Here is a 15,782-nt window from a genome sequence, read left to right as displayed (position 1 = left end):
GAACTGAGGACTGGACGCCTGGGAGACCCGGGGGCTAGACTCCCAAGAAGTGGGGGGGGGGGGAGGCCTGGACTCCCGGGTTTAAGAGAGGAAGAGGGCTGAGGTCCCTCACGCCTGGGCTGAGAGAAAGGGGACTGTAGGCCAAGATGCCTACAAGGTTCCCGGGGAAGGCAGGAACAGAGGCCTGGACTCCTGGGTCTCAGGGAAGCAAGGGCTGGGACCCAGACTCTGGGGTCTCTAAGTGTCACAGCTTCACCCAGTGCCATTTGGACTTTTCCCGACTCAGAACATTCCCAAAGCACATCCATGGACTTGTGGAACTGGGACGAAGCATCACCACAGGAAGTGCCTCGGGGGAGCAAGCTGACAGGGCTGGGTAGGCTGCCTGGGCTGAGACACCGTGTGTGGGGAGGGTGCCCAGGTGGGGACCTCTGCTAAGCCCCCACCGGCCCTAACCTCCTCATTCGTTGCCCGCAGAAGGAGCTGAATTCGGCTTCTATTTCCCTGATCTAGCGCTCCAAGGGGACATGCCAACAGCAGAGACTAGCTGGAAAGGTTGCTGCGGGCTGGGAACCTGGGTGCTGGGGTGGGAGGGGAGGCTGGGCTCCCAGGTCGAAGGGAGGAGTGGGGCGTGCCGGGACCTCTGGGGCTGAGCGGGGAGGGCCCGCCTGCTTGGACTCCAGAGGTTGAAGGAGGGGTCCCCGGGTCCGGAGTGAACAGGGGCTGGGGGTAGTAACTCCCAGTCCCTGACAAATAGACTCCGGGTGGGTGACTGAGGGCGGCCTCTAGGTCATCGCTCGCACTCCTCTCTCGCGCAGGGTTCCCGCAGCTGGACTGGGACTCCGCCTTACTGCACCCAGAAGCTCCATGGGGGGCGGGTGAGTGTGTTGGGAGGCGGTAGGAAGCGTGGACTGGGGTCCTCAGGCACTGGGGCTGGAGGTTTAGATTCCCCAATTTTGCCGCGAAACGGGGCTAGGACTAGGGACACCTGCTTTCTCAAGGTGGCATGGCCTGGATAGCGGAGCCCCGGGCCCCAAGCGCTATGGCTGAGAGCTAAGACCCCTGGAACTCCCGAGGGGCTGGGGAACCTGGGGTCCCCTCACTTGGGTCCGTTCCTCCTCACAGAGCCCGCCCCTCAGGCTCTTCCGTGCTCCGGGGACTGGACAAACCTGGCGTGCGCCGCCTCGGACCCTTGGAGCCGCGTCTGCCAGACCCTGGACCCCGCCCCTCCCTGCCCGGGCCCCGCCCCGCTCGCCGGTTCTGGAGGGACGGCGGGCCAGAACTGTGCCACCTCGCTGGGAGGGGCCACCTCGTGGACGCGCGCCCAGGCGGCCAGGAGCGCCACCCGCTGGGACTGTTCGGTCGGCCCCGACGGCGCCACCTACTGGGGCAATGGCCGGGGCGGAGAACCGCGCGCGGACTACACCATTTCGTGGGGCGGGCCTGCGGGCCCGGACTGCACCGCCTCCTGGAACCCGGGGCTGCGTACGGATTGCACCTCTGAGAAGGCGTACCAGGGTGCAGCTCTCACCAGTTCCTCCGAACCGAGCCAGCAGTCGGACCGTGCCGCTTTGGCTCCTTACCCCAAAACTAACCAGCGAGGTGAGAGGTCAGCGAAGTCTGTGGAGGGAGCAAGGCCGCAGTCCTGACGCCTAGGCACCTAAGGGGGCGGGACCCGGGAAACTGGCAGTGAGGGAAGAGGCTTAGGGATCTAAGCGTTCCAGAGAGGAGGGGACTGTGGCCCTCACGCCTGAGTCCTTGGGAAGGAGAGGAATAGACACTAATAGTCTTCGAGGGACCAAGGGGACAAGGACCCAGGCTCCTGGATTATGTGGGAAGAAAGAGATGAGGGTCTAGACCCTCATCGAGTCACCGAGGTGGGGAGGCTAAATTCCTAAATCTCCAAGGTGGGGGATCTGAGCCCTGAGTCCCCGAGGCTGACTCTTTGGTCCCCTGTACGGGTCCCCGAGGAGGAGGGGATCTGGACTCATGGGTCCCGAGTTGGGAGGACCTGGACCCTTGGGCCTTCGAGGTGACAGAGCCTGGTCATTGATCTGGGGCCGAGAAGACTGGGGATTCACCTGCCTCCACCCTGCAGGTCCCATTCAGCTGTGGCAGTTCCTCCTGGAGCTGCTCCACGACGGGGAGCGTAGCAACTGCATCCGCTGGACAGGCAACAGCCGCGAGTTCCAGCTGTGCGACCCCAAAGAGGTGGGTCAGCTCCCTTGCCCCGCCAAGCCCCGCCCGGTCTCCTCTGGCTCAACCTAGTCCTGCCATTCACCGTGCCTAATTCTTGGCCCCGCCCCAGCCCAGCCCCTATTCTCAAGGCCCCGCCCAGCCTTTCTCCGGCTTAACGCCGGCACCACGCCCGGGTCCCGCCCACCATGGCTAAGCCCCGCCCCTCCCCCCTCTGCCCCAGGTGGCTCGGCTGTGGGGCGAGCGCAAGAGGAAGCCGGGCATGAATTACGAGAAGCTGAGCCGAGGCTTGCGCTACTACTACCGCCGCGACATCGTGCGCAAGAGCGGTGGGCGCAAGTACACGTACCGCTTCGGGGGCCGAGTGCCCGGTCTAGCCCACGCGGACTGCGGGGGAGGCGGACAGGGAGCAGCGACACAATAAAAATATCCGGATAAACCTCGTCGCGCGTGCTTGTCTGCATCCTTCCCACGGACACTGACCAGACCTCTGTGGGGAGCCTAAGTGTGCACCCCCACATTTAGGAGTTGGGCGTCTGGGCCCTCATCTCTTTCCTCGCACATAATCCAGGAGCCTGGGTCTTCGCCCCTTGGTCCCTAGAAAACTAGCAGTATTTTAGTCCTCTCCTCCCCAAGGACCACAGGTGTGAGGGAGGAGTGAGGGCCACAGGACCCTCCTCTCTGGAGCTCTGAGATCCCTAAGCCCCGCCCCCCCTCTGCCAGTTTCCCGGTCCCGGCCCCTTAGGTGCCTAGGCCTCACTACTCTGGCTTTGCTTCCTCCGTATAGTCTTTGCGGACCTCTCAACTCGGTGGTTAGTTTGGGGGTAACGAGCTACCCACCTCCAGTGCTGGGCAATGACCAGACCCCTAAGGAGCCTACTATGTGCCCCCCCTGTGATGAGACATACAAAGAAATCTAACCCAGTGCCCATAGGGTCTACGGTGCGCCCGCCCTGTATCAGGACTTTTAAAGGAATCAGACCCAATCACGAAAGTTTATCTGCTGTGTCCCCCTTGAAGAGAAGACTTGGACTCCGGAAAGATATTACTGTGTGCCCTCCCAGTGCTAGGGATGGATGGTCAAGGAATTAAACCTAGTCCTTGCCCCTCAACACCACCTACTCGGTTTCCTCACTCCAAGCTGGACACAGAAACTTCCTGGAGAAGGAGGCAACTGATTTAAGAAGTTAGGCAGGCGAAGAATGTTTCAGGCAGAAGGAACAGCAAGAGCAAAGGCTGAAGGTGGAAGATCACACAGCACTGTTCAAACATACCGCTGTGGCCAGGGTGGGAACATGGGCCAGTTCACAAAGGATCTGTGGGTCATGGTGAGGAACCTAGACTTTGTCCCCAGAGCACTAGGGAGCCATCGAGGGGTTTAAGCTGGGAAGGGATTTGGATTTTAGGAAGATCTCATCGAAGGGGAAGAATGTAGGCATGTAAACAGGTAATTCCATAAATAGTTACAATGTTGATGGACACAGAATCTGTAAGAAGAAGCTCCTGACCCTGTTAGACCTGGACATCCCACCCAAGACAGTATGTGGGAGGCTTTGGAGGCCAGACTAAGAAAAGGGAGAAAAGCAGTTCTCTCTCACAGCTCCCTCTCCTAGTCCCCAGATGGCACTCTTCATTTACATAAGAAATTCATTCATTCAACAAATATTTACAGAGCACCTCCTATGTGCCAGGCACTGTTTTAGATTCAATGGTGAATGAAACAGACAATTATTCCTTTATGATGCTTCTTGTCTATGGAGGGAGACAAAAAGAGGTAAACATAATTTAAAAGAATGGATATAGTATGTGAGAAGTAAGTGCTATGGAGAAATAAAGTAGGGGTAGGGGAATAGAGTCTGACAAGATGTGAATTTTAAATATTTGGTTGAGAAGGACTCACCCAGAAGGTGACATCTGAGCAAAGACCTGAAGGAAGTGAGAGAGGGAGCTATGCACAGGAAGAGCATTCCCAGCTAAGGGAACAGCAAGCACAAAGCTCTTTAGTGGGAGCCAGCCTCCGTGTTTAAGGAACTGCTAGGGAGTCAGTGTGGCTAGAGCAGTGGGAGTGAAGAGAGGGATCAGAGATGAAGGTATAAAGGGGGCCAAATTGTGTAAGTCATTTGTAAGGACCTTGGCTTTAGACTAGAAGCATCATTTCTAACCAATAGAATACAGCAAAAGAAAGAAAAAGATAAAAATAGAATATAAGAGTCAGACCAGAAGCCAGGAAAGAGTTCTGGGCCGAGGAAGGGATGTGCTGTGATCTGACTGGGGTGTTTACAAGTGTCCTTCTGGCTGAGTGGGCACAGAGGGCACCTGGGAAGCTGGAAGGCCTGGGAATGGAGGACTGCAACAGTCCAGGCTGAAAGCCATGGTGGCTTGATGCAGATGTGGCAGAGGAAGATTCTGGATATATTTTTAAAGCAGAACCAACAGAATTTCTTAATAGATCAGCTATGATGTGTGAGAGAAAGGTAGGAGTCAAGGACAATTTTGTGACCAGAAAGATAGCGTTGTCATTTTCCCAGATGGAACAATTTCTACCAGATCCTTCACAGACCTAAGCTTGAACTCCTAACTCCACGTCCCTGTGATGCGAGACTTTGGTTTTTGAGTACTCAGCCACTCAAAACTTTGTTATTTTGTGCCTTCCGGGCTTTGAGGAAAGATGGTAATGAGCAGGGAGGTGGAGTCTGAGTATTCCTCATATCGTGACGAGTGACACCCGGGACGAGATTGGTTTGTTTTCAATCCCCTAACAATTGACCCCGTAATGATTATAAGAGTGGCGATTTTTGTGTTTTGTGCAGCGATGTATTCTCAGCCCTTGTAGAAGTGCCTGACACAGAATAAAAGCTCAATAAATATTTCTTGCATGAATAAAAGTACTTTCGCTGGGACATTTTCCCCACGCCCATCCTTCAGCCAGTCCCAGGATCTATAACTCTTTCCTCGGGTAAAGATACGGAGGAGACGAGAAGCTGTCACCACAGGCGTCTTGAGCCCCAGCTCAGAGCCATTTGAAGTGCCGCGCCTGCACACGATTGGGCCGGGAGTGATGATGAACAAGCATTCGGCCCAATAGCAGGTCGGAGTCCTGTTGATGGGCGTGCCCTGGATAGCTTCGGTGCCCTCCTCCCCGTGGGCGCTCTAGCCCCGCGGAAGCCTCCCTATTCCCCGCCTCTCCCCGCTTCCGGCCGGCCTGAATTCCGCTTCCTGCCCGACGCTGGCGTCTTTGCCGAGGGTCACATTGAGCTACGAGGTGCGTCGGGGGTGTCTGTAGGTGAGTGTGGAGGGATCTGGAACCTGGGACCTTACCCTAGCGGGCTGTGGAACCCTGTCGTCCCCGAGAACGGGGTGAGGCTTCCGGCCGGCGGTGTCCGGCCGCCCTGGGCCCTGGGCCCCTGTTGTTCTGGTAGTAGGAATAGCTGACGACTATATAGTTCTTCCTTAATGCCACACAACTTGTAAGTGTATTGTACTCATTTAACCCTCCCACCAGCCCTGTGAGGTAGGGCGTGTGGTTATCCCCTTTTGACAGTGAGGAAACTGAGGCTCGGAGATACTAAGCGACTTAACCGAGGCAACACCGCGACCAGAATATGGACCCAGTAGTTTGGGGGACAGTGTTCTTAGTCACCAGTCCACAGGCATGGCCTCCCGCGGCTTGCCTGGGCCGCAGCCTAGCTCCCTGGTGCCTGGTGCATCCTCCCTCTTTCTTGGACGGTGGAGGGGCCGCAGTGTCATCTCCGATCCACCCTTACCCTCAAATGTGGGATCAAAATCTCGCCCATAACTACTCTTCGGACTGCATCTGTGTCCCAGCAACTGGTGCTTTACATTTCCCCTCCCCACTTCTCCCTGCCACCCCCCCCCCAGATTATTCCAGTGCTCCAGACCTCCACCATTACCTCGGACCTCTTGAATTTGACATTGCCCTGTGCACGTCTGTATAACCCCACGACTCCTTGGATTCTCCCGAATACAGGCACTTTCTCCCAGATTCCTTGACGAAAACTGTGTCACCTTTTCAGAGACATTTTATTAGGGGGTTTTAACCCTGGGTCTGCAGAGCTGATAGAATTCAAGGAGTGACAGTATTAATACTTGAACGGGGGTGGAGGAATTAAATCCATATTTTTACAAACCTCTAATTGAAAGGTAGCATTTCGTGCAGTTAGAAATTGATTCAACCATCTCAGTAGCATTAACAACTGTAACTTTGTTAGCAATCAAAATCACACATATTCTTGCATCATATTATAGTTGCAAATGTCAGAAAGTACCATATCACTCATGATTACTTCAAAATTGTGTTACTTAATAAACCCTCAGCTAGATATAACTAATTTTCTTTGTGATCATTGGCAGTTTTTTAATGCATTGAAACATATTCTTACAAAGAGGTTTATGGGATTCTTCAGACCCTTGAGGAGTTTGTAGCACCAAAAAGATTTAGAACCTTTGCAATGTAGGTTATGCCAGTGATCGAGGCAGCCCACCATTTGTATGCTGGATGACCTTGGGAAGTCACTTAGACACCCTGTCCCTTCCTTGTCTGTGCAATGGGGATAGTAATAGTTTTAGAGTGGCTGTAGGAGTGAAGTGTGTATGTAGCACAGCACCTTGGCATGTAGTAAGCACTCAGTGAGTGTGGCTGGTATTATTTTGGAGCCAGGCAACTAAAGAGGTTGCCCCCAACCCTGCTGTGATGCTCACACTCAGGTGTATGGGTTGGCCCTGCCCCTCATCTCTGCATGTATGTTAAGAGGGAGGACATGGTAGTTTGTTCACACCCCGCACTTTCTGCTGTGTCTGGGCTTCCCTCCTTGCGCCTGGGCTGATCTGACATCCCCATTCTCAGGCTCCCTGGAACCCCTGTCAACACCCACTCCTTTTGCCTTCAGGAGTCAGCACCATGGCAGAAGACATCAAGACCAAAATCAAGAACTACAAGACTGCCCCTTTTGACAGCCGTTTCCCCAACCAGAACCAGACCAGGAACTGCTGGCAGAACTACCTAGGTAAGCAGCACATGGTGATGGGGGAATGCACACCCTCCCCGCCCCCACACCTCAAGACACTCACCTTTGCCTCCTCCTAGGGGACCCATCCATCCCAGTCTCCTCCCTTTTAGTCTGGACATCCCACCTCTGGAGGGCCCATGCCCCTCATCACCACCTGTGTTCAGGTCTAGGCCAGGGTCACAAACTTTGGTTCCTACAATGATTTTTTTTAAAAAGATGTATGTGTGCAACGTAACAGACATAAAGGAAGTACATAAAACATATACAGCTCAATAAGTAATTCTAAAGTGAACCCTGCATGCAACCTGTAACTCATACAGAAAAATAGATCTTGGCCGGGCGAGGTGGCTCACGCCTGTAATCCTAGCCCTCTGGGAGGCCGAGGCGGGTGGATCGCTCAAGGTCAGGAGTTCAAGACCAGCCTGAGCAAGACCCCATCTCTACTAAAAATAGAAATAAAAATTATCTGGACAACTAAAAATATATAGAGAAAAAAATTAGCCGGGCATGGTGGCGCATGCCTGTAGTCCCAGCTACTCGGGAGGCTGAGGCAGTAGGATCGCTTAAGCCCAGGAGTTTGAGGTTGCTGTGAGCTAGGCTGACGCCACAACACTCTAGCCTGGGCAACAAAGTGAGACTCTGTCTCAAAAAAAAAAAAAAGAAAAGAAAAATAGATCTTGCCAGCACTCTGATCTCTCCTGCCTGCTTCGTGCCCTGTCTTGAACACAACACCCTGCTGTCTCCACTAGAGATGTGACCCCACCGACTTAGGGTGATCACATTTTTGCCTCACCGAGTTTAGGTTTGCCTCTTTGTGTGAACTTCATAAATACTGTGTGTATTCTTTTGTATTTGGATTTCTTCAACATTTTTTCAGATTCATCTATGCTGTGGCGGATAGTTTGCTCATTTTCATTGTTGTGCAGGTTTCCACAATTTATTCATGGACACTCAGTGCAATTCCCATTTTGGGATTCTTAAGAATGGTGCTGCTATAAATATTCTTATAAATGTAATTTTATGTCCATGTGCATGCTTTTGGCATTCTAAGGAATGTGCCCAGGAGTGGAATACCTGAAGCAATTTTTTTTTAATGGTGTACTTTCTTTTTTTTTTTTTCTGAGACAGGGTCTTACTCTGGCCCTTGGGGCTAGAGTGCAGTGATGTCATTGTAGCTCACCGCAACCTCAAATGCTTGGGCTCAAGCAATCCTCCTGCCTCAGCCTCCCAAGTAGCTGCCACTATAGGCCCTCCACCACACCCGGCTAATTTTGCTATTTTTAGTAGAGACTGGGTCTCGCTCTTGCTCAGGCTGGTCTCGAACTCCTGAGCTCAAGTGATCCTCCCACATCAACCTCCCAGAGTGCTAGGGTTACAGGCGTGAGCCACCGCTCCTGGCATTCACTGTGTACTTTTAAAAACCAGATTATCCCCTTCCTGCCGTCCTCTTTAGGACTCAGCATCTTAGCATCGAGACCATCCTCCCTTCCCCCGGTTCTGAATTTCTGTGACCCCCACATGTGCCCCTTGTGTTTTCCCACCAGTCCTGATGCCAGAATTTTCCAATTGCACAGCAGTTTTCTAGGGGGTTGCAGAATCCATTTAGTGAGGTGTGTTAGCCCTTGTTAGGACACTTGTGAACTTTGGTTTCCTGTGTGTGTACATATTAATATATGAGTATATGTAACTGAACATGAAGTCAAAAGTGTTTCTCACTGAGTTTTGATCAAAAATGTGTTCCAGCCATTGGTCTGGGCTGACCGTGAACCCCTTTATTTACAGACTTTCACCGCTGCGAGAAGGCGATGACCGCTAAAGGGGGTGATGTCTCTGTGTGTGAATGGTACCAGCGTGTGTACAAGTCCCTCTGCCCTGTATCCTGGGTATGTGCACCACTGGGGCCCTTGGGGTGTTGGGGTGGGGTCTTAGCAGAGGGGCACGTGGTGGGAGCTCATCTCTGAGGGGCAGAGGGAGAACAAGGCATCACATTGTCCATGGATTCAGGCCTTTTCTCCTTCCTAGAATTGCCTTTCGTCCTCCTTCCACCGGTACCTCTCAGCCAGGCAGGGCTCTCAGCCCGGGTGACCAGGGTCATCTCATGGACTCTACAAATATATACTCAGTGCCTCGTCCCTGTCCCTGTGGAGCTCACGATCTTGTGCAATCCTGTCCCTTTTTATTCTGAACATTTTCAGGTATACATAAAAGTAGAGAATAATTCAGCGACCCCAAATACATCCATCACCCACATTGAATAGTTATTAAGATTTTTCCACATTTTCTTCATGTGTTCCTTTTCTTTTTCTTCTTTCCTTTGCTAAAGTATTCTAAAGCAAATCCCAGACATATCATTTCACCCCTATCTACTTCAGTAGGCACCTTTAAATAACAAGAGCACAGTAAGGTAGTCCTTTTAGCCCTGTTGGGATCAGACCATTTGTCAGTATTTAATATTCTTGGCTATGCATTCTTTTTTTAATAAAGTATTTATGTTTAGCGTTACCCTATTTCATCAAATCAGTAAGACATATTGAGAGATCTTTGAATATTTTAAAAAATTGTTGACAATGGAATAAACATGCTAATTTCAGAGATACTAGAATGAAAAACCATGTGTCTTAATCAAAGTATGATACTGTTGTGAAAGTAATAGTGCTCATTTACAAAAACTAAACAAACGTGAACTGTACAGTAAAATAGAAAGTGGAAGCCCTCTGTGCTCCCCAGTCCCCTCCCCTGAGATAATTGGTGTTCACTGATTACATTTTTCTCTGTATAAATTTATCATACACAAGCGTGTGGAACTTTCAGTGTAAGAATGGTTTATACTGTGTATTCTGTTCTGTGACTTGCTTTAATTGAGTGTTTCTTGGAGCCTTTTTTTTTTTTTGAGACAGTCTCTCCCTCTGTCACCCCCAGCCAGAGTGCAGTGGTGTGATCATAGCTCACTGTAACCTCAAACTCCTGGGCTCAAGAGATCCTCCTGCCTCAGCCTCTCGAGTAGCTGGGACTACAGGCACATGCCACCTTGCCTGGCTAATTTTTCTATTTTTTGTAGAGATGGGGTCTCACTCTTGCTCAAGTTGTTGTCAAACTCCTGACCTCAAACAATCTTCCTGCCTTGGCCTCCCAAAGTGCTGGGATTACAGGCATGAGCCACTGCCTATAAAAATTGGTCCAGTCACTTTTGAGGTCAAATTTAGCAGGCTTTTTCAAAATGAGAAAAATTATGTTCCTTTGACCTGGCAGTTCCACATCAAGGCATTCTACAAAACTCTTCACGCACAAGGATGCCCACTGCAGAGCTGTTTGTAGTGGGGAACACTCAGAAACAACCCAAGTTAAGAAAATTATGATAAACCTTTATGGAGAATGTGTTGATCTATGTGACAGAATACAGAAAGAACTCTTAAAGACATTTGGGAAAAAGCAAGTTGTAGGACATTTATATAGTATGACTCAATTTGTATTTTTTTTAAACAGTACAAAGTATTTATGGTGTGGGGGTGTGTGTATGTAAATAAAATGGGCATATACGTGGGTGGCACTTACTATCACATAAGGTCAGATATGCTAAAACAGCCATGTGAAGTAGGTATTATTGTCAGTGTCCTCATTTTACAGAATTGTAAACTGAGGCCGAGAAAGTTTGAGTAACTTGCCTGAGGTCACACAGCTAGGAAGTGCTGTGGTTGGGGGTTCAGACTCAGTCTCCATTGCCCATGCTGTTATGTACTGCTTCTAACATATGGCACGTAAATGTTGAGTATGTGTGTGTATAAAAATATTTCATACGGAGCCTTCCCCTCCCACCTTTTTTTTTTTTTTTTTTTTTGAGAGAGGGTCTTGCCCTGTCACCCAGGCTAGAGAGCAGTGATGTCATCATAACTCATTGCAACCTCAAACTCCTGGGTTGAAGCAATTCTCCTGCCTCAGCCTCCAAGTAACTAGGACTAGAGGCATGTGCCACCATGCCTGGATAATTTTTTTAGTTTTTTTTAGAGATGAGGTCACACTCTTGCTCAGGCTGGTCTCAAACTCCTTGCCTCCAGCAGTCTTCCCACTTTGGCCTCTCAAAGTGCTAGGATTACAGGCGTGAGCCACCACGCCCAGCATCCCTTCATTTCTTATACTGTGCATACATGTGCGATCAACAGTGCCATCGAGACTTGTATCCTTTGCCACCTTTTTGCACTTGGCTGTATATAGATCAGTCTCATTGTTTCACAGCTGCTTAGAAGTCCATCTTTCTCCTGTTCTGACAGATGGCGTAGTGTTGACTCTGGGGTTCCTGAGGCAGGGCACAGCTGCACTCTTGAAGCTGTCTGCAGTGAGCCTGGGATTTTTCTGCCCAGTACTGTCCTCCCCAGTGTGTCAGCTCATTCAAGGCAGTGATTTTTGTCTTTCTGAGTCACTGCTGATTTCCTGGCTCCTGGAATAGTGCTTGACACATGGCAGGTACCTGTGGTTATTTGTTGACTGGACAGGTTGGCAAAGCGAGAAAGAGAAATGCATCCGGTCACCCCACAGAGAGGGGAGTAACACTGTCTGTCTTTCCACAGGTCTCAGCTTGGGATGACCGCCGGGCAGAAGGCACGTTTCCTGGGAAGATCTGAACTGCACCCCACCTCTGTCTTTCTCCCAGGGTAGCAAAGGGAGACTTGGGTACATGGTGATTCCCCCCACCTCGGGGACCCTGAATCATGACTTAACTACTAATAAAAACTCGTTGGAACAGTGTAAGACAATGTGTGTGTAAGAGCGGGATGGTTGGGCAAGTAGCTAGGGGTGGAATCAGTACCCTAACCAAAAATGGGGCTCAGAGTGATTATCTTTTCTGTTTTGGTTTTGCTTATTTAATTTAATTTTATTGAACTTTGACCACCTCCTCTGTGCCGGTCAGTAGAGTGGGTGATTATATGAAATAGCCTCAAGTCTCTGTGCCAAAATTGATCTGTTTTCTTGCCCTTATCATCTGTATGTTTTTTTCACTTACGTGTAATTTTTGAACCATATGAAAATAGCATAATTAACAACTCCTGTGTACCCACCACCTAGCTTCAACAGTTATCAACAAAGGACTAATCCGTTTCATTTCTAACTACCACTCTCCCCCACAGATAATTTTAAAGCAAATCCTAGAGATTATATTTTGTCTCTTACAGATACAGATCTTTTCATACATAATTGCACTACCATTATTACACCTAAGAAATTAACAATAAATTCTTAATGCCTAAAAAGCAATCTCCTGCACAATGTGTAATTTCTCCCTGTGTTCTGGGAGAAATTACAAACTTCATGTCAATCGTGATGATGGTTGGAAGTCACTTGAAGAATGCTAGATTAAGAACTGTTCTTTCACGACAAAGGAAATTACAATTTCCTTTGCAATTCCCCAAAGGAATTGCCACACAATAACAGTCTAGAATATCACCCACCAAACTTGTCAGCAGGGGACTGAGAGCACGACCAGCTGAAGCACCATCTTGTGGCTGAATTGGTGTGTTCTCAAGACTTCTCAGATGGTTGTGTGACAGACTGGTGAGCAGAGATGATTACTTTGTTGAGGAAGACGGCCTTAGGGAGGGATCTTCTGAAACAGCTGTCCGTAAGGAGGAGGGCCTGCAAACAGGGGACTCGTGCATGCATGGGGACCGTGAGGGACTGTAGAAGCTTATGGCATGCGTTGCAACACAGTGAAAATTTCAAATGAAAAAGTAGGATGTCCAATGAAAAGTCAAGGTGTAGGACTCCCCTGACTCCAGCTGCCTGGAAGCTGCCACCAGTAGCAGTTTCCTGCATGTTCCTCCAGAGATAGTCCATACATCTGGAAGTATTTATAGATATTTTTATTTGATTTGATAAAGATTTGCTGTGGCTCCCCAATTTCCTCTCTGATCGACCACTTCTGTTTGCTCACTGGCCTCTTCATCATCGCAGGAACTATGTGAGCAGATGAGACTTTCCAACACACCCGGCTGCCTCCAACCTCAAGTCCTTTGCACTTGCTGTTTGCCTGGTCTGAAGGTTTTCCCACCAGCTTTCCACACGCTCAGTCCCTTACCAGGCTCAGGCCTTCACTCAACTGTAACTCAGCAAGGCCTCCCGGACCACATGACCTACGACTTCGACTATCCCCGCCCACCATTACCACTAATTTTAATTCTTTTTTTTTTTTTTATTTTGAGACAGAGTCTCACTCTTGCCCAGGCTAGAGTGCCGTGGCGTCAGCCTAGCTCACAGCAACCTCAAACTTCTGGACTCAAGCCATCTTCCTGCCTCAGCCTCCCGAGTAGCTGGGACTACAGGCATGCACCACCATGCCCGACTAATTTTTCTATATATATATTTTAGCTGTCCATATAATTTCTTTCTATTTTTAGTAGAGATGGGGTCTCTTGCTCAGGCTGGTGTCGAACTCCTGAGCTCAAACAATCCGCCTGCCTCGGCCTCCCAGAGTGCTAGGATTACAGGCGTGAGCCACCACGCCTGGCCACCACTAACTTTTTACTTATCCTCGATCATTGCCGTCTACTGGAATGTAATTTCCATGAGGGCAGGGATTTCTTAACATATATATAACTTCCCATGGAATTTAAGAGGCCAGATGAGCTGTCTTACAGAATGTATCCCAGTCTGGATTTGCCCTTTCGTTTCCTCCTGGTGTCATTTAGCTTCCTCCACCATCCTCTGTAGTTCTTATAAACTGGAAGTTAGTTCTAAAGCTTGATTAGATGCAGGTTAACTAGTTTTTGCAAGAATCCTTCTAGTGTGTGTCCATATTGCTGATGCCAGGTTGCTTCTGTTAGGGGCAGCCAAGTCTAATCCTGGGAAAGTTGGTGGCCAATAGCTATCTCCTCCAGAAAGTTGTTTTCCCTGTTTGCCATTGGCAAACGACCTATGGGGTGATACTGTGGCAAGCAGTTCTGCCACGGCACCCTAACAACCTTGCACGTATCCATGAAAGCCACATAGAAAAGACTTAACTGTGGTCTGACCCAAACCTTGACAGAGTGTCCTGTGATTCCTCCTGATACAAAGGGGGATGAACAGTCTTGTTTCCGCTTCCCTCTTGCAGGAGACTGCACAAGACTGTTTCTCATGTCTCCCTCGTTTCAGTTGAGCACAGGACTTCCCACGCCATTCCTCCTTAGGGTATAGCTGCAGGCTGTACAACTGCCATGCTGAGCACCTTACCTGCATTAGCTCAGGCCCTCCGACAATCTGATGAGCAATGTATTAGTATGACCCCTATTTGACAAGTGACCAAAACTGCATGGTACTGACATAGAAACAGACACATAGACCAGTGGAACAGAGTAGAGAACCCGGAAGTAAATCTACATGTCTATAGTGAACTTATCTTTGACAAAGGTGCCGAGAACATACAGTAGGGAAAAGACAGTCTCTTCAATAAATGGTGCCGGGAAAACTGGATATCCATATTAGAAGAATGAAACTAGATGTTTATCTCTTGCCATATACAAAAATCAAATCAAAATGGATTAAAGACTTAAATCTAAGACATGAAACTGCTAAAAGAAAACATTGGGGAAATGCTTCAGGACATTGGTCTGGGCAAAGACTTCTTGAGTAATATCCCCAAAGCACAGGCAACCAAAGGAAAATTGGACAAATGAAATCACATCAAGCTAAAGAGCTTCTACAATGCAACAGAAACAACAAAGTGAAGAGATAACAAGAAAAAATCAAATGAGCCAATTAAAAAATGGGCAAAGGATCTGAATAGACATTTCTCAAAAGAAGACACACGAATGGCCAACAGGTCTGTGAAAAAAGGCTCAACATCATTAGTCATCAGAGAAATGCAAATCAAAACTACAAGATATCATCTCACCCCAGGAAAACAACCTAGCACATACCTATCCATGACCTAGCAATTCTGCTGAGAGAGAGACATACAGGTCTCTAAGGCACCAGACATTCAGGGCTCACTGCAGCATTATTTACAGTGGTAGTGGAGGTGGGGAGGGTTGGAAGTAGCCTGAGCGTCCTCCTTTGGAAGAGACAGTAAACTATGAAGAAATGTTCTGCAGGGGTGTCCTAAGCAGCTGTCTGAAACCATGAATTCAATGTACCTAGAGCAGCATGGGTGGATCTTAAAATTGTAGTGTTGAGTGAGAAAAGCAAGAATAGCCTGAGGTATTTAACACAAAAATGGATATGTAAATTAGGAAATACATGCACGGGAAACAATGTTAATCACATTCATTCATTCATTCAGAGTCTCACTCTGTTGCCCGGGCTAGAGTGCAGTGGCGTCATAATAGCTCACTGCAACATCCAACTCCTGGGCTCAAGCGATCCTCCTGCCTCAGCTTCCCAAGTAGCTGGGACTACAGGTTTGTGCCACCATGCCCAGCTAATTTTTTCTACTTTTAGTAGAGATGGGGGTCTCGGCCGGGCGCGGTGGCTCACGCCTGTAATCCTAGCCCTCTGGGAGGCCGAGGCGGGTGAATCGCTCGAGGTCAGGAGTTCGAGACCAGCCTGAGCAAGAGCGAGACCCCGTCTCTACTAAAAATAGAAAGAAATTAT

General features: G+C 49.3%; 2 protein-coding genes across 4 annotated transcripts; both read left to right on the top strand.

The window, feature by feature from the left end:
* Nucleotides 1-290: 290 nt before the first annotated feature.
* On the top strand, nucleotides 291-2,639 carry ETV2 (ETS variant transcription factor 2). Its single transcript, XM_045532316.1, is given in 6 exon segments — nucleotides 291-465; nucleotides 468-565; nucleotides 808-878; nucleotides 1,126-1,602; nucleotides 2,099-2,211; nucleotides 2,420-2,639. Coding segments are annotated over 6 exon segments (1,119 nt in total). The 5' UTR covers nucleotides 291-306; the 3' UTR covers nucleotides 2,621-2,639.
* A 2,724-nt stretch (nucleotides 2,640-5,363) lies between these two features.
* LOC123624466 (cytochrome c oxidase subunit 6B1) lies at nucleotides 5,364-11,966 on the top strand. 3 transcript variants are annotated; one of them, XM_045532315.1, is made up of 4 exons: nucleotides 5,364-5,458; nucleotides 7,104-7,220; nucleotides 9,006-9,106; nucleotides 11,786-11,966. In XM_045532315.1, exons 2-4 carry the CDS (start codon nucleotides 7,115-7,117, stop codon nucleotides 11,837-11,839), a joined length of 261 nt encoding a protein of 86 aa, XP_045388271.1. In that variant the 5' UTR covers nucleotides 5,364-5,458; nucleotides 7,104-7,114; the 3' UTR covers nucleotides 11,840-11,966. The 3 variants fall into 3 exon arrangements, with proteins under 3 accessions (XP_045388271.1, XP_045388269.1, XP_045388270.1); XM_045532313.1 differs by having other exon boundaries at nucleotides 5,372-5,479; XM_045532314.1 differs by having other exon boundaries at nucleotides 5,381-5,479; nucleotides 7,061-7,220.
* The last annotated feature ends 3,816 nt before the right edge of the window (nucleotides 11,967-15,782 follow it).

Source organism: Lemur catta, chromosome 19 (genome assembly GCF_020740605.2).
Source record: "Lemur catta isolate mLemCat1 chromosome 19, mLemCat1.pri, whole genome shotgun sequence".
In the NCBI taxonomy this organism is placed as follows: domain Eukaryota; kingdom Metazoa; phylum Chordata; class Mammalia; order Primates; family Lemuridae; genus Lemur; species Lemur catta.
Note: the sequence above shows the minus strand (reverse complement) of the source record. Positions and strands in the feature narration are given on the sequence as shown.